At 43.0% G+C, this 20,502-nt stretch overlaps 1 protein-coding gene across 1 annotated transcript in view; it reads right to left on the bottom strand.

The window, feature by feature from the left end:
- shank3a (SH3 and multiple ankyrin repeat domains 3a) overlaps positions 1-20,502 on the bottom strand; it is a 773,648-nt gene that overhangs the window by 129,353 nt on the left and 623,793 nt on the right. The window contains exon 21 of the mRNA XM_041203533.1: positions 5,574-5,654. Coding sequence (XP_041059467.1) covers positions 5,574-5,654 — 81 coding nt within the window. The remainder of the gene's footprint in view (positions 1-5,573; positions 5,655-20,502) is intronic.

The following is a 20,502-nucleotide window of genomic DNA, read 5'->3' as shown; positions in this document are numbered from 1 at the left end:
TAATATACATTGGATGCTATTCTCTGTAATATACGCATAAGCTGTGAATTTTTACAATATCCACAGGGGCTACTATTCTCTATAATATATACAGGATCTGCTACCTTTCATAATGCATGCTGGGCTGATTTTCTGTATATTAGAGACTGGGGCAGCTATACTGTCCAATACACACAGCCCTGTTATTCTCTAGCAGGGAGAATAGCTCTGAAGGCTTCCACAGGTCTGAAACTGTCATATTGTATGCGTTCATTGCCAGGGAGATAACAGGCAACAGTTGGGAGGGAGTATGGGACCCTCAGAATGGAGGGTTGTGACGGGGTAGAATGTTTTTTAAGTTTCAAACTAATTTTGACCCTGCTCGAATCAAAACTGTAAAAGGATAGAGGCAGCAGGTTGTTTTCAGTGAGTTATGGTCAGGAGAAGGAGCTAGGAGATTCAAATTTTCTCTTATACTCAAACCTTGTGAATTCCTTTGAAACACTTGCTTGTGTTGCAGTTCCGTGACTAAAGCCACCTCCACTCCAATCTGACATCCTGTATATATACATTATGCACCTCATGTGGGGGTATGAAACCAATGAACATGCTCCTATTCAACGTGTTTCATCTACATGATTAATTCAGGAGTGGGATGCTTGAATAATACATCATTCTGCTCAATGTCTGTTACTATACTCTGAAAATACCACAATTTAATCACTTGTCTCACTGCCAATCAAAAACCCTGCCCCATGAGTCAAAGTTACATTGATAATTTCTTTAAAGCATGAGTTGATGAAATGAGTGAATTATTAAGCATGCCTTTGTTGACACTTAGCCTCTGGTTTAGACATGCCTTAGTTTTTGTTTGCTACTATCCTGCATCTCATCCCCTTCCAAAAGTGAGGATTCTCCAAAGAAGCCAGCCACTCAATGACAGCCAATCCTACATGGCCCTTGGCAGGGAGTACCGATGAACTACTCGACAATGGAGGGCATCATGGACCAACCTCATATTGTACTTGCACTTTGCATCACAGGAGTCACCGGTGATGATGAAGAGCAGGGATGCTGGCCAGATTCTCCCCTACCTTAGTTCAGGGGTTATTGGCATCAATGAGAGTGCAGTCAGGAAGTGGAAACTGCCAAGCTTCTGGTCCCTAAAGCTCAGCTACTTACTGCCTTTACCAGGGTAATGATTGGCCGAGAACAATTTTTTTCCTTTCTGTATCGTTCGCCTTTTCCAGCCAGCCTCCCACACTTGTCCTCGCTTGTCTAGTTTCCAGGGGTTACAATCTCCTGAAGACCAACAGTCTCTGGCACCTCAACCAAATGTCAGCACAAGACATTGAATGTCAGACACCCATTTCACTCTGGTTTGCATCACATCTGAGCCAGGAAAAGTCACTGGATAGTTAGTAGTCAGGGGATAGGGACCCTGATTCATTTTGTCTGAAGCTGTGTGGGATTGTGTTGTTTCTTGTTCATTCACAAGTTGTGGGTGTCACTGGCAAGGGCAGCATTTATTGTTTGTCTATAATTGCCCTTGAGGAGGTGATTATGATCCACCTGTTTGAACCACTGCACTCTGTGTAGTGAAAGTACTCCCACAATACTGATGGATAGGTAGTTCAGGATTTTCTCGAGTGACAATGAAGCGATATATTTCCAAATCAGGATGTTCTGTGACTTGGAGGGGAACTTGGAGCTGCTGGTGTTCCCATGCATCTGCTGCTCTTGTCCTTCTAAGTTGGGCGGAGAGATGGCGGGTTTGGGAAGTGCTGCCAAAGAAGTTTTGGTAAGTTGCTGCAATACACCTTGCAGATGATACACAGTGCTGCCACTATGTGTGAGGGAGCGAATATTTAAGGTGGTAGATGGGGTGCCAATCAAGTAGGCTGTTTTGTCTTGGCTGGTATTCAGCTTCTTGAGTGTTGGAGCTGCATTCATTCAGGCAAAAGGCAGAGTATTCCATTACACCCCTGATTTGCGCCTTGGTGGAAGAAATGTTTCGGGAGTCAGGAGGTGAGTCACTCGCTGCAAATTACCCAGTGTCAGACCTGCTCTTGTCACCACAGTATCTCTGTGGTTGGTGCAGTTAAGTTTCTGGTTAATGGTGATTCCCCAGGAGGTAGATGGTGGGGGAATTTGCCAATGAATGTCAAGGGGAAGTGGCTAGACTCTCTTGCTGTAGATATTGTCTGGCAATTGTGTGAGGCAAACATTACTTGCCATTTATTAGTCCATGCCTGAATGTTGTTCAGGTTCACTGCATGAGAGCATGGCTGCTTTGTTATCTGAGAAATTATGAATGGAAGTGAACATCATGCATTCATACAACAACTTGCATTTGTATTGTGCCTTTAATGTAATAAAACATCCCAAAATGCTTCACAAGAGCATTTTGAAGAAACATTGGACACTGAGCCACTTATGGCAATATTAGGGAGAAGGCCATAAGATTGGTCATGAAGGCTGTTTTAAGGAGCGACGTCAAGAATGAAAGAAAGGTAGAGAGGTGAGGAGGTTAATGGTGGGAATACCAGATCTTAGGGTCTAGGCAGCTGAAGCCATGGCGTCAATTGTGGGGGCAATTAAAATTGGCAATGCTCAAGAGACCAAAATTAGATGAGCGCAGAGGAGGGTGGCAGGACTGGAAGAAATTACAGAGATTGGGAGAGGTGAGGCTATAGAAAGACTTGAGAACAAGGATGGAAAGTTTGAAATCAAGGGGACTTGGCATGAGTAAAAGCGTAGGCAGTAGGGTCTTGCATGACCTCAAGTCATGAACATGGGAGGCTGGTCAGAAGTACATTGCAATATTCAGGTTTAGAGGTAACAAAGGCGTGGGTGAGGGTTCATGAGCAGCATTAGATGAGCTGAGGCAGGGCCAAGCATTGAGTGATGTTACAAAGGTGGAAATATGTTTTCTTCTTCCTGTTTGTCTTTGGAGGCAAAGATGACCATGTTCATCATCTGGGAAATTTGGTGGGGTTCTGGAATGCTTTCTTAGCAACGGTGTGGATATGTGGATGGAAGCTCATCTCAGGGTCAAAAATGACACATGGGACTGAATTGCTAGCTAGGGATGGAGTTTGTAGGTGGGGACTGAATACAATGGTTTTGGTCTTCCCAATGTTTATTTGGAGAACTGTGTGTCAGACAAGCAGCCTTATAATTTAGCAATAGTGGAGGTGTCAAGAGAGGTGATGGTGGGTTAAAGTTGGATATTATCTGCATAAATGTGTTTTTGAGTGATGTCGCTGTGGGGCGGTGGTGAGAAATAGGAGGGGAATCAAAGGTAGATCCTTGGGAAGACACCGGAAGTAATGGTAGAGGAGCAAGAAGAGAAGCCATTGCACCATTTAAAATTATTTTGCTTACTGAAGTGGATAACTTTACATTTCTTCACACTCTATTCCATCTGCCACATTCTTTCCTATTCACTTAACCTGTTTAAATTGTTTTGCAGCCTTTGTGCATCCTCCTCACAGTTTAATTTCTCATCTAACTCTATGGGTAGCATTTTCCGGACCTAACAGCAACAGGCATTGTCATGGACAGGATGATGGCTCTCCAAATTTTCCCATGCCATGCACGATGATACCCACTAGTGACGAGGCCAGAAAATCCCACCATATATCATCAGCAAATGTGGATACTAAGACTCAGTTCCCTCATCTAAGTCATTAATGTAACTTGTAAATAGCTGAAGCCCCAACACTAATACCTGAGGATTTCCACTAGTATCGATCTGTCAACCTGTAAATCGCCCATTTATTCCTACTCTCTGTTTTCTGTCCTTTATCAATCCCCAATCCATGCTAAAATATAAGCCCCAATTCCACGACTCCTAATTCTGTGCCATGATATCTTGTGTGGCACTTATTGAAGGCTTTTTGGAAATGCAAATACACTACACCCACTGGTTCCCCTTTATCCACCCTGCTAGTTACAACCTCAAAGATCTCCACCGATTTGTCAAACATGACTTCCTTTTCATAAGTCTCATACTAACTCTGCTCAATCATAATAAGATTTTTTAATTGCCCTGATATCATGTCCCTAATAATAGATTCTAGCACTTTACACATTTTTGATTAGAAGGACTTCAAAGGGATTGTTTGGGGCATTCGATGGTACTGATTGGACAGGCATTGATGGGAGCATTAGGGATTAGAGGGAAGGGCTTTGATGGAAGAGTTAGGGTACTAGAGAGAGGGGCTTTGATGGAAGAGTTAGGGTACTAGAGAGAGGGGCTTTGATGGAAGAGTTAGGGTACTAGAGAGAGGGGCTTTGATGGAAGAGTTAGGGTACTAGAGAGAGGGGCTTTGATGGAAGAGTTAGGGTACTAGAGAGAGGGGCTTTGATGGAAGAGTTAGGGTACTAGAGAGAGGGGCTTTGATGGAAGAGTTAGGGTACTAGAGAGAGGGGCTTTGATGGAAGAGTTAGGGTACTAGAGAGAGGGGCTTTGATGGAAGAGTTAGGGTACTAGAGAGAGGGGCTTTGATGGAAGAGTTAGGGTACTAGAGAGAGGGGCTTTGATGGAAGAGTTAGGGTACTAGAGAGAGGGGCTTTGATGGAAGAGTTAGGGTACTAGAGAGAGGGGCTTTGATGGAAGAGTTAGGGTACTAGAGAGAGGGGCTTTGATGGAAGAGTTAGGGTACTAGAGAGAGGGGCTTTGATGGAAGAGTTAGGGTACTAGAGAGAGGGGCTTTGATGGAAGAGTTAGGGTACTAGAGAGAGGGGCTTTGATGGAAGAGTTAGGGTACTAGAGAGAGGGGCTTTGATGGAAGAGTTAGGGTACTAGAGAGAAGGGCTTTGATGGAAGTGTTAGGGTACTAGAGAGAGGGGCTTTGATGGAAGAGTTAGGGTACTAGAGAGAGGGGCTTTGATGGAAGTGTTAGCATACTAAAGGGATGAACTTTCATTGGACTTTTCATTGAACTTTCATATCCTTTCCTATAGTTGGACAGATGTTCTTTAGTATTGGAACCGACCTGGAAACACACAAGTTACCTGGTATTGGAAGGAGTGAATTGTTTTCATTTACCCTGTATGAATAATTACAGAAACTGATACCTCAGCATTGGAAATAATAAAGTATGAGGCAGGAGTAATTTCGTTTCATCCATTTTGTTCTCTAGGCAAAGGATTCTCTTATTGTTACCTTGTCTGGCCTCCACCGATTCCAGGTTCATTCTGGCTGAATCCTGATAATTTTTGAAATACAAGCCAATGAGGTATTAAAAAAATTACAATACATGGCAGTGTCATAACCACAAGGACTATGGTTCACGGAGAAAGCCCACAAATACGTCTTCCATTGGGCAAACAGGACCAGGCATTAAATGACGACCTTGCCAGTGATGTCCAAATCCTGATTTCAAATAAATTGACAGCACATGACACTTAGACACACATAACCCAGTTGGAGGTGAATCGTTCCTTTTTATCCCCTGTGCATCGTAGACGTACTGAAGCTGACACTGATACACACATAGGCCATAGATTAGCGCATGCAGTGAACTGCCACTTGATGATTTATAAATGAGGAAATAGACTGTATTAATGAATGAGAGTTATCTTACCTAGTTCCTCGAGTTCAGCAGTCATGGATTTGGAACGCAGAGTCAGTGTGGTACTTGGCGCTCTCTTCGGGGGTGGTGGGGCTGTAATAAAAAGAGATGAGAGATTTGACTTTCTGCCCAGGACCTTTCTAGCACCCCCGAGGTGCAAGTGCCATTTTTTCTCCACTGCCTGAATCTCGTCGTAATCATGACAGGAATCACCACACTGCTGGAGGATCTTGTTCAAACTCCGCGTGGAAGCAAACTTCTTCATACTATCCCTTGTGGCGGAAGCTTGGCCCTAATGTGTTCTGGGATGTGAAGAGTACTACATAAATTCTCCACTGGGTACTGCCTGCATGCTTCCTAAAGAGTACTAGTTTACCCCCAGAACGTGGCTGTGTCAATCTGGGCTCTCAGCTAGACAGCAGCAAAATTATTTTTAAGCCACCCTTCACTTCACACACGGACAAATTTCAGGAAAATAATTTTTTTCTTTTGATGTTTCTCCCCTTAAAACATCCAACTCAGGAGCGTGAAGGAATTCAGTCCGTTGTCACAGTTTCAGGTGTACCGAGATTTTTCAAGGCTCTGGCTTGCATACGAACAATACAGCATTCAAATGTTCAACAGGGAATACCATGGAAACAAGGCCAGCAGGCAACCCCTTCCTCCTCCTCCTCCTCCCACTTTCCCTCGTTGTATAGTCGTGCTTCAGACACCCTGTGACAAGTACGAAGTGTGATTGCAAGTTCTCCGGTCAGGGTAGGGCCATATCTATTTGTAAATAAGTTCATATATATATATATATATATATATATAAATAAAAAAAAGAAATTGGCTTTGAATGAGGGAGCAAAGATTAAAACCGCAGGAGTGTGAAAAGTGGACCTGGCCCACGTTAGGACTCAGATTGCTGCTTGCAAGGGGGACTCAGAACATCCCTGAAAGCTGGATTTGAGAACGACGGTGTCAGCACACAGAAAAACGATTCCAGGTCTGAATTTTAAATGGTGTGTGAACTGCTTCTTTTCAAACAGTCACCCAACCCAAACTGTCGCTTCATCACCGCTTGTCAACATTCCTCCTGTGAGGTGAGTAGGCAGGCTAATAGAGCTTCAAATGTGGCACACATTAGGCTTAACGCTGCCAAAATGCATGGGCAGTGTACAGCACCACCTGCCTCTGACCCTCGCCCCCTCGTCCTTCCAACCTCCTGTCTCTCTCTCTCTGGCTGCTCCTCCTCTCTGCCTCGCGCTCATGTGTTCTCTCCCACCTCCTCGTTTTCTGTTCCTTTTCTTTCCTGTTCCTTATTTTCCTTGCCTTCCTCCACCCTTCCGTCTCAGCGACATCATTTGCTCCCCTTTCATTTAAGTGCAACTTTATCACTTTGAAATATGAGGCAGCGATTAGGCACAAAGTTCAACCTTGTTAAAAATTAACCCAGCTCACAGTGAATAAACAAGTTAGCACCTCATTGTTACTGGGCTAGAAATTTAGAACGGAGGAATCATGGAGATAAACAAGGTGCTGTAAGTACAGCTCGTTTATATACACATACACACACATACATAAGTGTATGTATATATAAATATATATAAAGACATACAGATAAACACGTATTTGCAGAAATATAGACACACATGCAGATATGTATGGATATAGAATTAAGTATATTGAAATTAAGTCATGTACTTTATACTGAATCTGTGAGATCACAGTCGAGTGGTTTTAATTTTGAGACATTTCCAATTGAAACAGTATCAACAGCTATCATAAAGGCAAAATACTGCGGATGCTGGAAATCTGAAACAAAAACCAAAAATGCTGGAAAAACTCAGCAGGTCTGACAGCATCTGTGGAGGGAAAGACAGAGTTAATGTTTCGAGTCCATCAGAGCTCTGAAGAAGAGTCATATGGACTTGAAACTTTAACTCAACAGCTATCAGTTTGGCTCATTTGGCAGCATCCTTCCTTCTGAGTCAGAAACTTGTGGGTTTAAAACCTCCTCCCAGACCTGAGCACAACTTTGATTGATGCTCCAGTGCAGTATTAGGATTTGCTACATTACAGAAAATGTTTTCCATCAGATGCGGCAATAAATCTGAAGTTTTATCAACTGGATGGGGCAGTATTTGGGGATTTTAATGCTGTACCTGCCCTGTTAGTATTTGATGGTGCATCTTCCATGGATCTTTAAATTGTATTTAACCCATGCTGTACCTATCTTGCGAGTGTCTGATGGGACAATGTAGAGTGAGTTTTACACTTTATGCAACCTGTGCTGTCTTGACCCTGGGTGCCTGAAACTTGGCTTCCTCGACACAATGATGGAAAATGTGTGTTAGATTTTACCACATTTGTAAGTGAGTCAATCACCATTCATAGCCTTGGCCACCATCAGTCTCCTCTGTTCAATGCAACACCCCATCATGTGATACGAATATTCCTTTCCATTCAGTGTAAAGTGCTCAAGTGGAACAGGTGATAGAGTCCTATGCTGTTTGATATCAAGAAATCATCATCGTCATCACCTACATTTGTGGGACTTGGGGGAATATTTTTTGGTAAGTCAGTGATGAGGGGCCATCAATTGAAAATAGCCATTCAGAGAATAGGAGAGAGCTCAGGAGAAATATTTTCATTCAGATTGGATCTGTATCCAGGGTTTAGCATGAAAAGAGTTGGAAGTATTTCTTTTTGGCACACGACATCATGTACAGCGTCCTTTACAACAACAGAAATTTACACCACAGAATTAAGCCACTTGACCCTTTATATTGGTGCTGGCTCTTGGCTAAAGCATCCCAAAAATTAATGCCCCTGCCTCACAGCCCTTGTGTCTGCTGATGTGGTGGGTATTTATCTCATTTTCCCAGAAAAGAAACCTCAAGTACAGTCCGTGGAAAAGCCTTTTATACTCAAATACTCTCTCTATCATGAAAGAAAACAAGGAAGAACTTGCATTTACATAACATATTTCCAACCTCAGGACATTCCAAAATGCTTTAGAGCCAATGAACTACTTTTGAAGTACTGTTGTAATGCAGCCAATTTGTGCACAGCAAGCTCCGACAAACAGCAATGAGATAAACTGCCAGATGGTTTGTCTTAATGACATTAATTGGAGGGGATAAAAATAGACCAGAACACCAGGGAGAGCTGCCCTGCTCCTCTTTGAATAGTGCCATGGGATCTTTTACCTGAGACAGTAGATGGAGCCTCGATTTAATGTTTCATTCAAAGAGCAGTACTCCTTTAATCCTGCACTGAAGTGTCAGCCTGGATGATGTGCTCAAGCCTTTGAAGTAAGGGTTGGACTCACAAACATGACTGAGAGATGAGAGTGCTAACAACTGAGCGGGACTGAGGTTTCCTCGTAGAATTTAAATTGATGATTCCTAGTCATTAACTCTCCAATCAGAGGAAATAGTTTTTCCTTATTCAGCCTATTAGAAACTTTTATCATTTAATAGAACATTAATTTTCCACTTAGCAATGTAAATCATAGAGGGTTTGGCTCTGTAGTAAATGGGTGACCCGTTCCACCAGAGGATCTTCCATGCGTTATGACAAAAAATTGACTCCAAATGTGTTATTGCCCTGGAAACATGGAGGCTATTGGAAATCCAGTCTGACATTACTCAGTGATAGATTCTTAATAGATTTTCACTCAGCAAGTGGTTAGAATGTGGAACTTACTGCAGTATGGAATAGCTGAGAAAATACAGCACAACAACAGGCCAATCTGCCCGACTTGTCCATGCCATTGATTATGCTCCATTTGAGCTTCCTCCCATCCTTTCTCATCTACCTCCATTAGCAAAACTCTCTATTTCCTCTCTGTTATGTGGTTATCTAGCTTCCCTTTAAATGCATCTATTCTATTCATATCAATATATCAATTTCTCCCTCTTGCAGCAAGTTCCACATTCTCACCACACTCTGGGTTCCTTCTGAATTCCCCATTTGATTTCTTGAGCTTTTATTTGTTCACGGAATCTGGGCATTGCTGGCAAGGCCAACATTTATTGCCCATCCCTAATTGCCCTTGAGAAGGTGGTGATGAGTGCCTTCTTGAATTGCTGCAGTCCATGTGGTGTAGGTATACCCACAGTGCTAATCATCGATATTCTAAAGGGGTCTAACAATGAGATATTATCCATTGACACAAATGACAGGTAATGGCCTATATATTCTCCTGTAAGCAGTTTATACCAGCATGTGAATTCATTGTTGAGCTACACCAACCCAAGTATGGTAGCGAATAATAGCACAGGTTACAATTAATCAGAGACTCATGCTGGATTTTTGCCTCTCCGTCGTGACAATAATCCTGGAAATAGCTGAAAATTCTAAGTTCTGTCCCCGAACCCAGCATTTCCCACCTTTGCGGGGCATAACGCGAGTCAGGCCGTGATGCATGCATGCACAATTTGCATAATCAACTGGCCATTTAAATCACCAGGTGCCTCCACTGAAGTTGGATTTTGGTAGAACAGGGAATCCCCTGTGTGCGGAATAGACCAGGTAAGAGGAGGTCTGAACTTGGTGCAGGTGTTTAGATAACTAAGGGAGAGGTAAGGTACTCCTTTGGGATTGTTAAAAGTGAACATGATTATGCACTTTTTATGCACAAAATTATTGGAATTGTCAAGCTGTCAAAGAAATGTTAAGGAGGTGCCCATCTGTCAAACCTGTCAAAGCTGTTCAGGAAGTGCCAAATTTGTCAAAGTTATACAGGAAGTGTCAAAACAAACAAGGAACTGTCCAAAGATACTAGATGAGTTGGCATGGAGGGGGTAAGGGCAAATGGTGGTAGGTGGGGAGCATGAGATGGCACTAAGTTGGCATGGGGGTATGGGCCATGGGGATGGGTGGGGACATGGGTTGGCGTAGGTTGGTATGGATGAGGCATAGGGAGTGTGTGGGGGGTGAGGAGGCTGAGGGGTGAGGGCTGGAGGAATGTTTTTTGTTTTATTATCATTTTTTATTTATTTAGACACAGTGCCAGGGCACAGAGGCAGGTCTTGCACCCAGTCTGCCTCCGCATGCAGCAGCCTGGTTATTTGTTCCGGGGTCACACGCCCTAATTCCTGTTTCCGACCGTGTTCCCGCCACCTCCTGATTGAAAATCCGACCTGTGGGCAGACAATTTTAATGTCAGGAAATCTCCAGACTCAGTGAACCCACTCGGGGACAAAAATCTGGGCCGTCAGTCTGTTTACAGAAACTTCATCAAGTTATTTAAGTAAAAAAAAGTATTAGGAGCTGAAACTAGTGTATTTTTTCCAGACAGCTCCATCTCAAATGATAGTGGCTGAATGTTGCAGGTGCTGGTATGGAGACAGGCTGTTAGTTTATGCCCTACACTGCAGTTAGTACATGGCCTGGGGTAATACTAACACAAAGGAGGCTGAGTTAAGTAGGTCGGGCATCTGTAGGTAAGCAAACAAAGGTAGGCAGACGTGTTCATGCATGCTGGCTGCCAATTTGTGTATGTGATCCCTGATTTGCAGTTGCTGTCTAAGCATTAAGTGGGGGATGTTACAATTCAGCTCTCCCCATTTCAATGGTCAGAAATTACAGGCTGGGGTGTAGTGAAGCAACAAAATACCCTGTAAATCCACAGACTGAAGCTGTATTGAAGCAGATATATGATCAGAAAATCTGTTCTATTGATGTGGGCTGCAGAAGAAAAGACAGACATACACTGATATAGTGTCTTTCGGGACACCATAAAGCATTTTACAGTCAATTCACTGTTGTAACAATATGTGAAATGCAGCAGCCAATTTTCACACAACAATCTCCCACAAACAGCAATGAGATAATGACCAAATCATCTATTTTAGGAGGTGGTTGAGGGATAGATATTGATGAGGACATTGAATTACATAGACATTACAGCACAGAAATGGGCCACTCAGCACAGCTGGCCTATGCAGGTGTTTTTGGTGTAAACAAGCCTCTTCTTTATTTCATCTAACCCTATCAACAAGCTTCTATTCTTTTCTCCCTCATGTATTTACCTAGCTTCCCTTTAAATGCTTCTAATGTTCACAATGGGAATTGCCTTGTTCTTCTTTGAATAGTGTGGCAGAATTTTTTGCATCCACTTGAAGGGCAAATGGGACCTTGGTTTAATTTCTTATTGGAAAGACAGCACCTCTGGATGCAGCACTGCCCTTCAGACACAAAAGTGAAACTGCTACCCTCTGAGCCAAGGCTGAGAACTTAAGAGTGAAAATGTTTGTTTGAGAAGGTAAATAATGACAAATTATTTCTACAAAATCAGCGATTTGTTAACAGGGGCAGAAACTCTGGGTGAGTACTGGAAACTTAAAGGAAAAGGAAGGAAAAGGAATCCTTCACACAATGGGTTATTGTGTTTGTGTTTAAGTGTGTATTTGGTAAGGGCAAAATTGGGTCAACTATGATGCCCCTCTTGTTGCAGGTCACCAACATTCCTTATCTGGGCTCACGTGAAGAATAATACCTTCAATGCAGAAGTATTGACACAGGGACAACAGAAGAAGTCACCGTGGTTCCAGAGTTGATGTTGACCTTGTGCTGTTTCCTCTCCTCCCAAACTCTTCTTTCCACACAGGTCTTTCTCACCACTGCCATTGTTACCTCTGCCACTGAAGGTGGGTGGAAGTAATGTTTTTTCTGTTTGTTAGTCTGTTTGTCTGAAAACAATATATCTCAAAAACTAATGGGTGGATTTCAATGAAGCTTAGTACACCGATAAGGTATGGCACAAGGAAGAACCAATTAGTTTTTGGTGAATCTGGATACTGGAATATTTTAAAGGATCCATTAACATTGGGAGATAGGGAAAATTGACAGTTTTTATTAAGAACATTGTAAGTTGTTTTGTTAAGAACGTTGTTGTTTTAGCACGTTGTACATTGTCTCAGCTACTGTAGTGGAATTTGTGACAGCGGTCAAAATGTGAATAGAGTTTTCAGAGCAGGTTGTTGGATGTGGATTGGCCTGAAGCCTCCTCAGTGAGATGGAAGCTCTTAGTAAAAAGGTGTTTTTTCAGCTTTGTACTTACAAAGCATCAACCAGCAGGAGAAAGCCTCAAAGAATAGCTGCATAATTGTAATAATGTTGAGTTAACAGAATGTGGTGGAGGCATGCCTTCTACTGAGTGCACTTTTCATTTGGTTAGATCTGTTACCAAAAAGTGGGATGAGTAATTGGATACCAATGACACAGGGGCTGCTTGTTCGATACTACGGTATTGACAAATTTTCACACAGAGAGCATAAACGTATTGGAGGTTTAACAGGGATATTGCTCAATTATGAAGGGGAAAAACAAAGAGGAAAGCCTTGAGTTACTTAAAGTAATGTTTTTCTGTATTATGCTCAAATTTATTACAGAATTAAGCATTTTTAAATTGAAAATGTATATATTAAAAATTGTATGTCTGTGCACTTTCTGTTGACATTTTCCATTATATAGATTCCCATATTTCACATTTAAAATGGGAACTGCATAGGTAAACATTATAATATAATTTCACAATCCTGCCTGTGGAGACACTGTGGTGCCACCATTAGTGGCAGGTTGTAGTTACAGTGCGATAAGTTTACGTAGACAGTTTCCATTAACAATGTGGACATATGAATATACATTATATAAAGACAGAATATTTGACTTGAACATAGGAACTGAATTACTGTTGCATGCCCTGGTCTAATTGTTCCCCACTCTCTATCCTGGCTTCCACTAAGGACTACATCTGAGCATGATTCCCTCTCTTCAATACCATAGGCAATCAACTAGCATTTACTAATACTTGTCCAGATGTTGATTTGGCCCAGTTAGCAGCACTCTCACCATGGGAGTTAGAAGGTTATGAATTGAATTCCTATTGGAGAACTTCAGTGTATAAGCTAATGCTGCAGGTCGGTAACTGTAGGAGCGCTGCTGACCCCTGGATGAGATAGTAAACCCAACTCACCTCTGGTCAGTCTGGTGGACAATAATGATCTACCCCAAGAGTAACAGGGAGTTCTCCTGGAGAGTTGGTCAATGTGCCAAAAATAAAGTAAGTATTTATTCAATTAGTTAGGGAATCTTACACAAGTCGTAGGAACATAGAAACAGGAGTAAGCCATTCTGCTTCTAGAGCTAGTTCCATCATTAAATTAGATCATGATTGATATACTTGTCTCAGAGAGGGTGTAACAAAGGTTCACCAGATTGACTCCAGGATGAGGTGGTTGTCCAATGTGGTGACATTGAATAATGGGCTAATATTCTTTGGAGTTTCGAAGAATTAGAGGTGGTCTCATTGAAATGTGCAAAGGCCTTAGAGAATAGGATAGATGCTGAGGCATTATTTTCCCTGGCTGGAGAGTCTAAATCTAGAGATCATAGTCTCAGGAAAAGGGGTTGGCCATTTAGGACTGAGGTGAGGAGAAATTGTGAATTATGAATCTTTGGAATTCCCTACCCCAGAGGATTGTTATTGGCTAGTTGCTAATCATATTCAAAATTTAGTTGATGAATATTTGGACATTAGAATTAAGGGTTATGGGGCAAGTGGAGTTAAGGTGGAAGTTCAACCATGATCTTATTGAATATCAGAGATGGCTCAAGGGACTATATGGCCTTCTCCTGTTCCTTTTTCTTATGTCTGATCTGTGCCTAAACTTCAGTTACCTGTTGTTGCACTATATCCTTCGATAAACTTACCTAACAAAAATCTATCAATCTCAGTATTGAAAATTTCAACCCCAGTATCCAAAGTTTTTGGTGGGGGTGGGGGTGGGGGTAGTGGTTGAGTTCCAGATTTTCCCTATCCTTTGTGTGAAAAAGTGCTTCTTGATTTCACTCTTGAATGGCCTGGTTCTAAGTAACTATATTATGTGAAGTGTTTTGAGAGGTTTCTGAAGATGTGATATAAATGGAAGTTTATTAATATTAATAGAAACATTTAAATCAACTTAGAAGTTGACAGCTGATAGTTGAGATCAAGTTCATATTCACTGTGGATCTCAGTGAGCTCATTTCCGGAAGTCCTGGAGAATAACATTTAATTTGAGGCATAACATGAGGCTGATTGTTGCAGACTTCAGGGAAAATAGACAGACCTGTGAAATGGGCAGGCACATGGCAGATAAATTTTATGTAGAGGAATGTGACGTGATGCTTTTGGAAGGAAGATTGAGGAGAGGCAGTATAAATTAAATGGCAGTATAAATTAAATTTTAAAGTATATATAGGAACAAAGAAACCAGGAGGTTCACACAAATCTATGATTGTGGCAGGATAGTGATATTGTCATATTGGACTAGTAATCCAGGGTAAGGCTCTGGGATCTGGGTTCGAATTCCACCACAGCAGATTTTGAATGCAATAAAAAATCTGGAATTAAAAGTCTAATGACGAAACCCTGAAACCACTGTTGATTGTTGAAAAAACTCATCTGGTTCACTAATGTCCTTTAGGGAAGGAAATTTGCTGTCCTTACCTGGTCTGGCCTACATGTGACTCCAGACTGACAGCAATGTAGTTGACTCTTAAATGCTCTCCAAAATGGCCTAGTACACCACTTAGTTCTCAAGGGAAATTAAGGGTGGGCAATAAATGCTGGCCCAGCCAGCGATGCCCTTATCCCATGAACGAATAAAAAAAAGGTTTTCATAAAAATCATATGGGATTCAAGGTTTTATAAATAGTGGCGTAGAGTACAAAAAGCAAGGACGTTATGGTAAACTTTCATTAATCATTGTTAGGGTCACAGCTGGAGTATTGTGTCGAATTAAAAAAGAATGTAAACAGTTTAGAAGAAATTTACTAGAATGGTAGCAATGTTGAGGGACTTCAGTCATGTGGAGATACAATGTGGAAATCGCTAGGATTCTCCTTTCAGCAGAGTAGTTTAAAAGAAGATTGGATAGAGGTGTTCAAATTATGAGAGCTTTATGTAGCATAATTAGGGAGAAATTGTTTCCATCAGCAGAGGGTTGGTTAAAGTAATTTCTGAAAGAGGAGAGATGAGGTAAACTTTTTCTGTTTTAAGCAGCAAGCTGTGATAATCTAGATGCAGAACCCAAAAGGGTGGTGGAATCAGATTCAATAGTAAACTTCAAAAGAGAACTGGATAAAGGCTTGAAAAGCAAAAACTGGCAGGACTATGGGGAAAAGGCAGGGGAGTAGGAATTGGGTAGCTCTTCCAGAGGCACAATGGGCCAAATCGCTTCCTTTATGGTGGACAATTCTATGATCCTTTGTGTAGGTGTAGCATGCTTGGGAGAAACAGGCAAATTCAGAGTGACAGTAACCAAAATTCTCTACTGCTGGGGCAGAATTTTTTATATGGCGGGCGGGTTTGGTGGGAGCAGGCGCGGGGCTGATCGCCGCCCGCGATCAGCTCCACGCTGCTATTTTACTCAGGCGGGCCAATTAAGGCCCGCCCAGCGTAAGATGTGACTGGTTGAACTCAATGCAGGGGGAGGAGTGAGAGTCGGGGTCAGCGCTTTATCATGCATGTGCGCGAAAGAGTTTCAATCTCCCTGAGGCACAGAGCTGCCTCAGGGAGATTGAATCGATAATAAAATGATTAAATAAAAGGTTTAAAAATTTATTCAAACATGTCCCCTCATGTCATTGTGTCACATGAGTTGGGACATGTTTTTATATTTATGAAATTTAAAAAATTTATTTAATAAAAGCTTTAGAGAACCTCATCCCGCTCGTGGATGAGGTTTCCTAAAAAACGCGAAGGCCGCTTAGGCTTTTCGCCTGCCCGCCCGCCAACCTTAAGGTTGGATGGGCAGCATTCGCAATAACCATAATTAGATCCTTAATGGCTTTAACAGACCGCTTACAAATCGACCGGTGTGCAGCCCACTCTGACACACGCCCGCTGAATGAAACATCGCAACTCAGCGCGATGACGCACGCCCAGCGTCAGCGTGTCAGGCCCAACCCCGCATGCCGACTGAAAAATTCTTCCCCTGGCGTTTTTCCCTACCTCATGTCTGGTTCTGTTGTAGCCTAATTGATAGAGATTAATGGCTGTGATTAGTCAACACTTCCACTGGTGCAGTATTGTGTGACTACCAGGATGGCAGAATGTGAAACAGATGCACCGTGGTATTTTGTCATCCAGGAATTCCCACGTTCCTGTGTTTTCAGTTACATCCATGAATCGGGAAGCTTGTCCTGTCAGTCAGTGCGGTGACTCAGAGAATGGAAAATACAGATCATTTACTAACTCATTGAAACACCTATATCGATAAGGGACTTGGCAGGCTAGAAGCTGGGAGGATGTTTTCCCTGGCTAGGGAGTCTAGAACTAAGTGTCACAATCTCAGAATAAAGGGTTGGCCATTTAGCACCGGGGTGAAATTTCTTCACTCACAGAATTGTAAATCTTTGGAAATCTGTACTTCAGGGAACAGTTGATGCTTAGCCATTGAGCAGTCGTTCGAGTTAGAGATTGACAGATTTTTGGATATCGAGGGAATCAAGGAATATGGGGTTAATGCAGGTAAGTGGATTTGAGGTAGAAGGTCAGCCATGCTCTTACAGAATGGCAGAGCAGGCTCAAGGGACCAACTGGCTTACTCCTGCTCCCAATTCTGATGCCTTTAAAGCCAATACTGGCAAGCGAGGCCTGCCTGCCAGCAGTGCTACTCATTCCTGTTGTCTCAAATGTTTCAGAAAATGTCTGCGCCTCCGAAGTAGGGACCTCAAGACAAAAAATTGAAAAGGGAAGGAAAAGAAAAAAAGAGATTAGATAAGATGCGTGAACAATAAAGAGAATAAAGACAGTTTGTGCTCGAATGGTTAAATGGAACCATTAGTTGCCATGGGAACACAATGGAGAAGCGCTGCATGAACCATTAATGTGCTGCGGGGTTGAAATCCCATTTCATTGATGATTATTTTTAAAGATCCTCTTAACCTCTTTGGAGAGAGTGGAATCTATGCGTATCCTCCAGCAATTCACTAGAAACAAAAGGTGATCTTTACTGGACTTCAGTTCTCATGGTCTGTATATCCCTGTTGTTTCTTTATACCCCAGGATCTAGCGCTCCTCCCCTTTGGTGGCTCAGTCCCCCGGTCTTGAGCTGCTATCCAAGGGCATTCATGCCTTTAGCTGCACAATCAGGCGCACATTCCCCCATGTTATGTGCTGGACACACGGGTGATGCGTTTAGCTAGCACAATGTGAGTGCTGGCTGGATTGGTTGTAACTGGAATAAATGCAAACTGTTAATTCAAGAGTCATGTGTATGTGTGAGAGAAAGAGAAGGTTAGAAATTAGTTTGAATTGTGCCCACTTTTGGATGTGAAACGGGTGCAATGCTGACAAGCTTAGTAATGGGACGGCTCTTGCTCAAACTGCGTTTTCATTCAGGCCACTGCTAAATTCAATGACCTGATGCATGTGTTAATTAGGCGATAATATCAGTTGAAGGGTCCCTCTAGAAAATGTGTTTCTGATAAGCGGAGCAAGTGCCGGGCCTGCCCTGCTCAAGGTTCCTCAGCAGCTCCGTTGCCACCAATCGATGGTAAGTTTGTTTTAAATAAAGTGTAAACAAACCTTCTTGTGGAGTCAAAAGTAACAGAACAAATTCCATGACTGCACAGTCATCATGATTGCCTCTTAACCACACCAACCTCAGCCCACACCACCCACCACCTCCTACCTCTTCCCTGGGACTTGCCATGAATGTCACAGCCAGTAAGGCCAGCAGCCCATGTATAAGTTGTTAAGAAGGCCTGAGGCCTAAGAGAACACAGGGAAACTTTCAAGGGCTCGGCCTGGTGGAAACGCCATCACCATTTTTCTGCTGTCCTTGGAATAAGTGACCTGGGCAGTAATGGCTAGTGTAGCCATTTACATGGGCTTACCTCTTTCCAAGGCCAGGAACTGGCTTAGCTCTGCCAGCACATAGATGGGAAGCTGCCCTGAGGCACCGATTCCTCTCTCAGCCTGCAGGACCTGTTCATGAGGCCCAGCCCTACTTTCCACATCAACTGTCTGAAATCCACACCAAATGGAAGATCTTCCCTGCGTGTGTGAGAAAAAGAGTGCATGTGCAATGTACTAAGGGCTGGATTTTCAATAAAGGGTCTGAAACTGGAAATGGGGACTAATTCCGGGTGCCGAGCCTGCACTGTGTGCTTTAGGCACACCCACCCCAATCTTCAATGCTCCAGCTGATTCAAGGACAGGGAGCAGGTGTGTCATTCAAACAGGGACAGTGAGAAGCCTCCAGCACTCAGTGATCGGCAAGCCCACAGGTCGAGGTCGGGGGAGCTGCCGATCTGAGCATGGAGGGACAAGTGAAGGTAAATTCATCTTTACATTTTAAAAAGCCACAGCTGTCTGGTCACAGGGTGACCACTCCAGGGAATGGCCAGTAGTCACTGCACTTGGCCTGGTAGTTGTTATGGGTCCAGGGATGGTGAAGGATGGGGGGAATTCCAATCAGCATGGGGCCTTAATAGCTCTGTAATTTACAATAATTGACCTGTGGTTATCTGAAAAAGTAAGAGAACATATGTGCACCTGAGAGTGTTGAGGGATTGTGAGCCAGTGTGTGAGAGCGTAAGAGAAAGTGTGAATGTGTGAGAGTATGTGAGAATGTGTGAGAGAGTGAGAAAGATCATGATAGAGAGACCGTGGGAGAATGTCATGTGAGAGAGTATGTTTGAGTGCGAAGGACAACAATTTGGATTTATATAGCACTTTAACGTAGTAAAACATCCCAAGGTGCTTCACAGGAGCATTAAAAACAAAATTTGACATCGAACCACCTGAAGCGATATTGGGGCACATGACCAAAACTTTAGTCTAAAAAGGTATGTTTTAAGGAGCATCTCAAAGGAACAATGAGAAGAAGAGAGTTGGAGAGGTTTATGGAGGGAATTCTGTGGCTTAAGGTCTTGGTAGTTGAAGGAAAAGCCGCCAGTGGTGGAGTAATTAAAATCAGGGATGCTTCAAAGGCCAAAATTGGAAGAGCGCAGCTAACCCGGAGGGTTGCAGGGCTGGAGGGGGTTACAGAGGTAGGAATTGGTGAGGATGAAAATTTTAAAATTGCTTAACTGGAGCCAGAGAACAGCAATGGTAGGTGAATGGGACTTGGTGTGAGTTAGGAAATTTGGGGGGGGGGGGGGGGGGGGGGGGGGTGGGGGGGGTGGGTTGCAGTGGGTGGTAGGAGCAGCAGAATTTTGGATTGGCTCAAGTTTACAGAGGATAGAACATGGGAAGCCAGCCAGGGCTGTGTTAGAACAGTCAATCCTAGAAGTAACAAAGGCATTGATGAGGGTTTCACTAACAGATGAGATGAAGTAGGGGCAGAGTCAGGTGAAGTTAGAGAGGTGGAAATAGGCAGTCTTCAAAATAACATGGATATGTGGGTGGAAGTACATTTTGAGGATCGAACACCTGATTGGAGACAATCAAATATTGAGTGCCAGGAAACATGGAAACAGATTTGTGGGTGACAGTACATTTAAGAAATTTGGAAAGGAGGTCAGAGATAGTGTGGTGGTTTGTAAGGACAGATGGTTCATGGATTTGTATTTTGAGGAGAGCAGGTTTGGAGAGAGGAATAGCACTTGAAGAGAGGGAACCATTAAGAATATTAAATAAGATAGGAGCCAGGAGGGGAAGTTGGGTAGTCAGAGCTTTAGTGGGAAGGGCTTCAAGGGAGCAGCAGCTAAGTCTCATGGACAAAGTGAGCTGAGAGGGGGCTTGAAGGAAGATAGCAGGGAAACTAAAACAACCTGTGACTTCAGGGCTCGGAACTGTTAGCTGAATTTTGACCCGGCAGGCTAGGGACAGGAAAGGAAGCAGCAGAAGCAGCTAATGGCATCATCCCAATCTTTGTGACAAAGAAATCCATGAGCTTTCCGCAATTTTTGTTGAAGGTGAGGGTGGAGGAGGCAGGAGTGAATAAATTAGGAA

Source organism: Carcharodon carcharias, chromosome 13 (assembly GCF_017639515.1).
Source record: "Carcharodon carcharias isolate sCarCar2 chromosome 13, sCarCar2.pri, whole genome shotgun sequence".
Classification (NCBI taxonomy): Eukaryota; Metazoa; Chordata; class Chondrichthyes; order Lamniformes; family Lamnidae; genus Carcharodon; species Carcharodon carcharias.
This window is presented reverse-complemented; position numbering and strand designations above follow the sequence as displayed.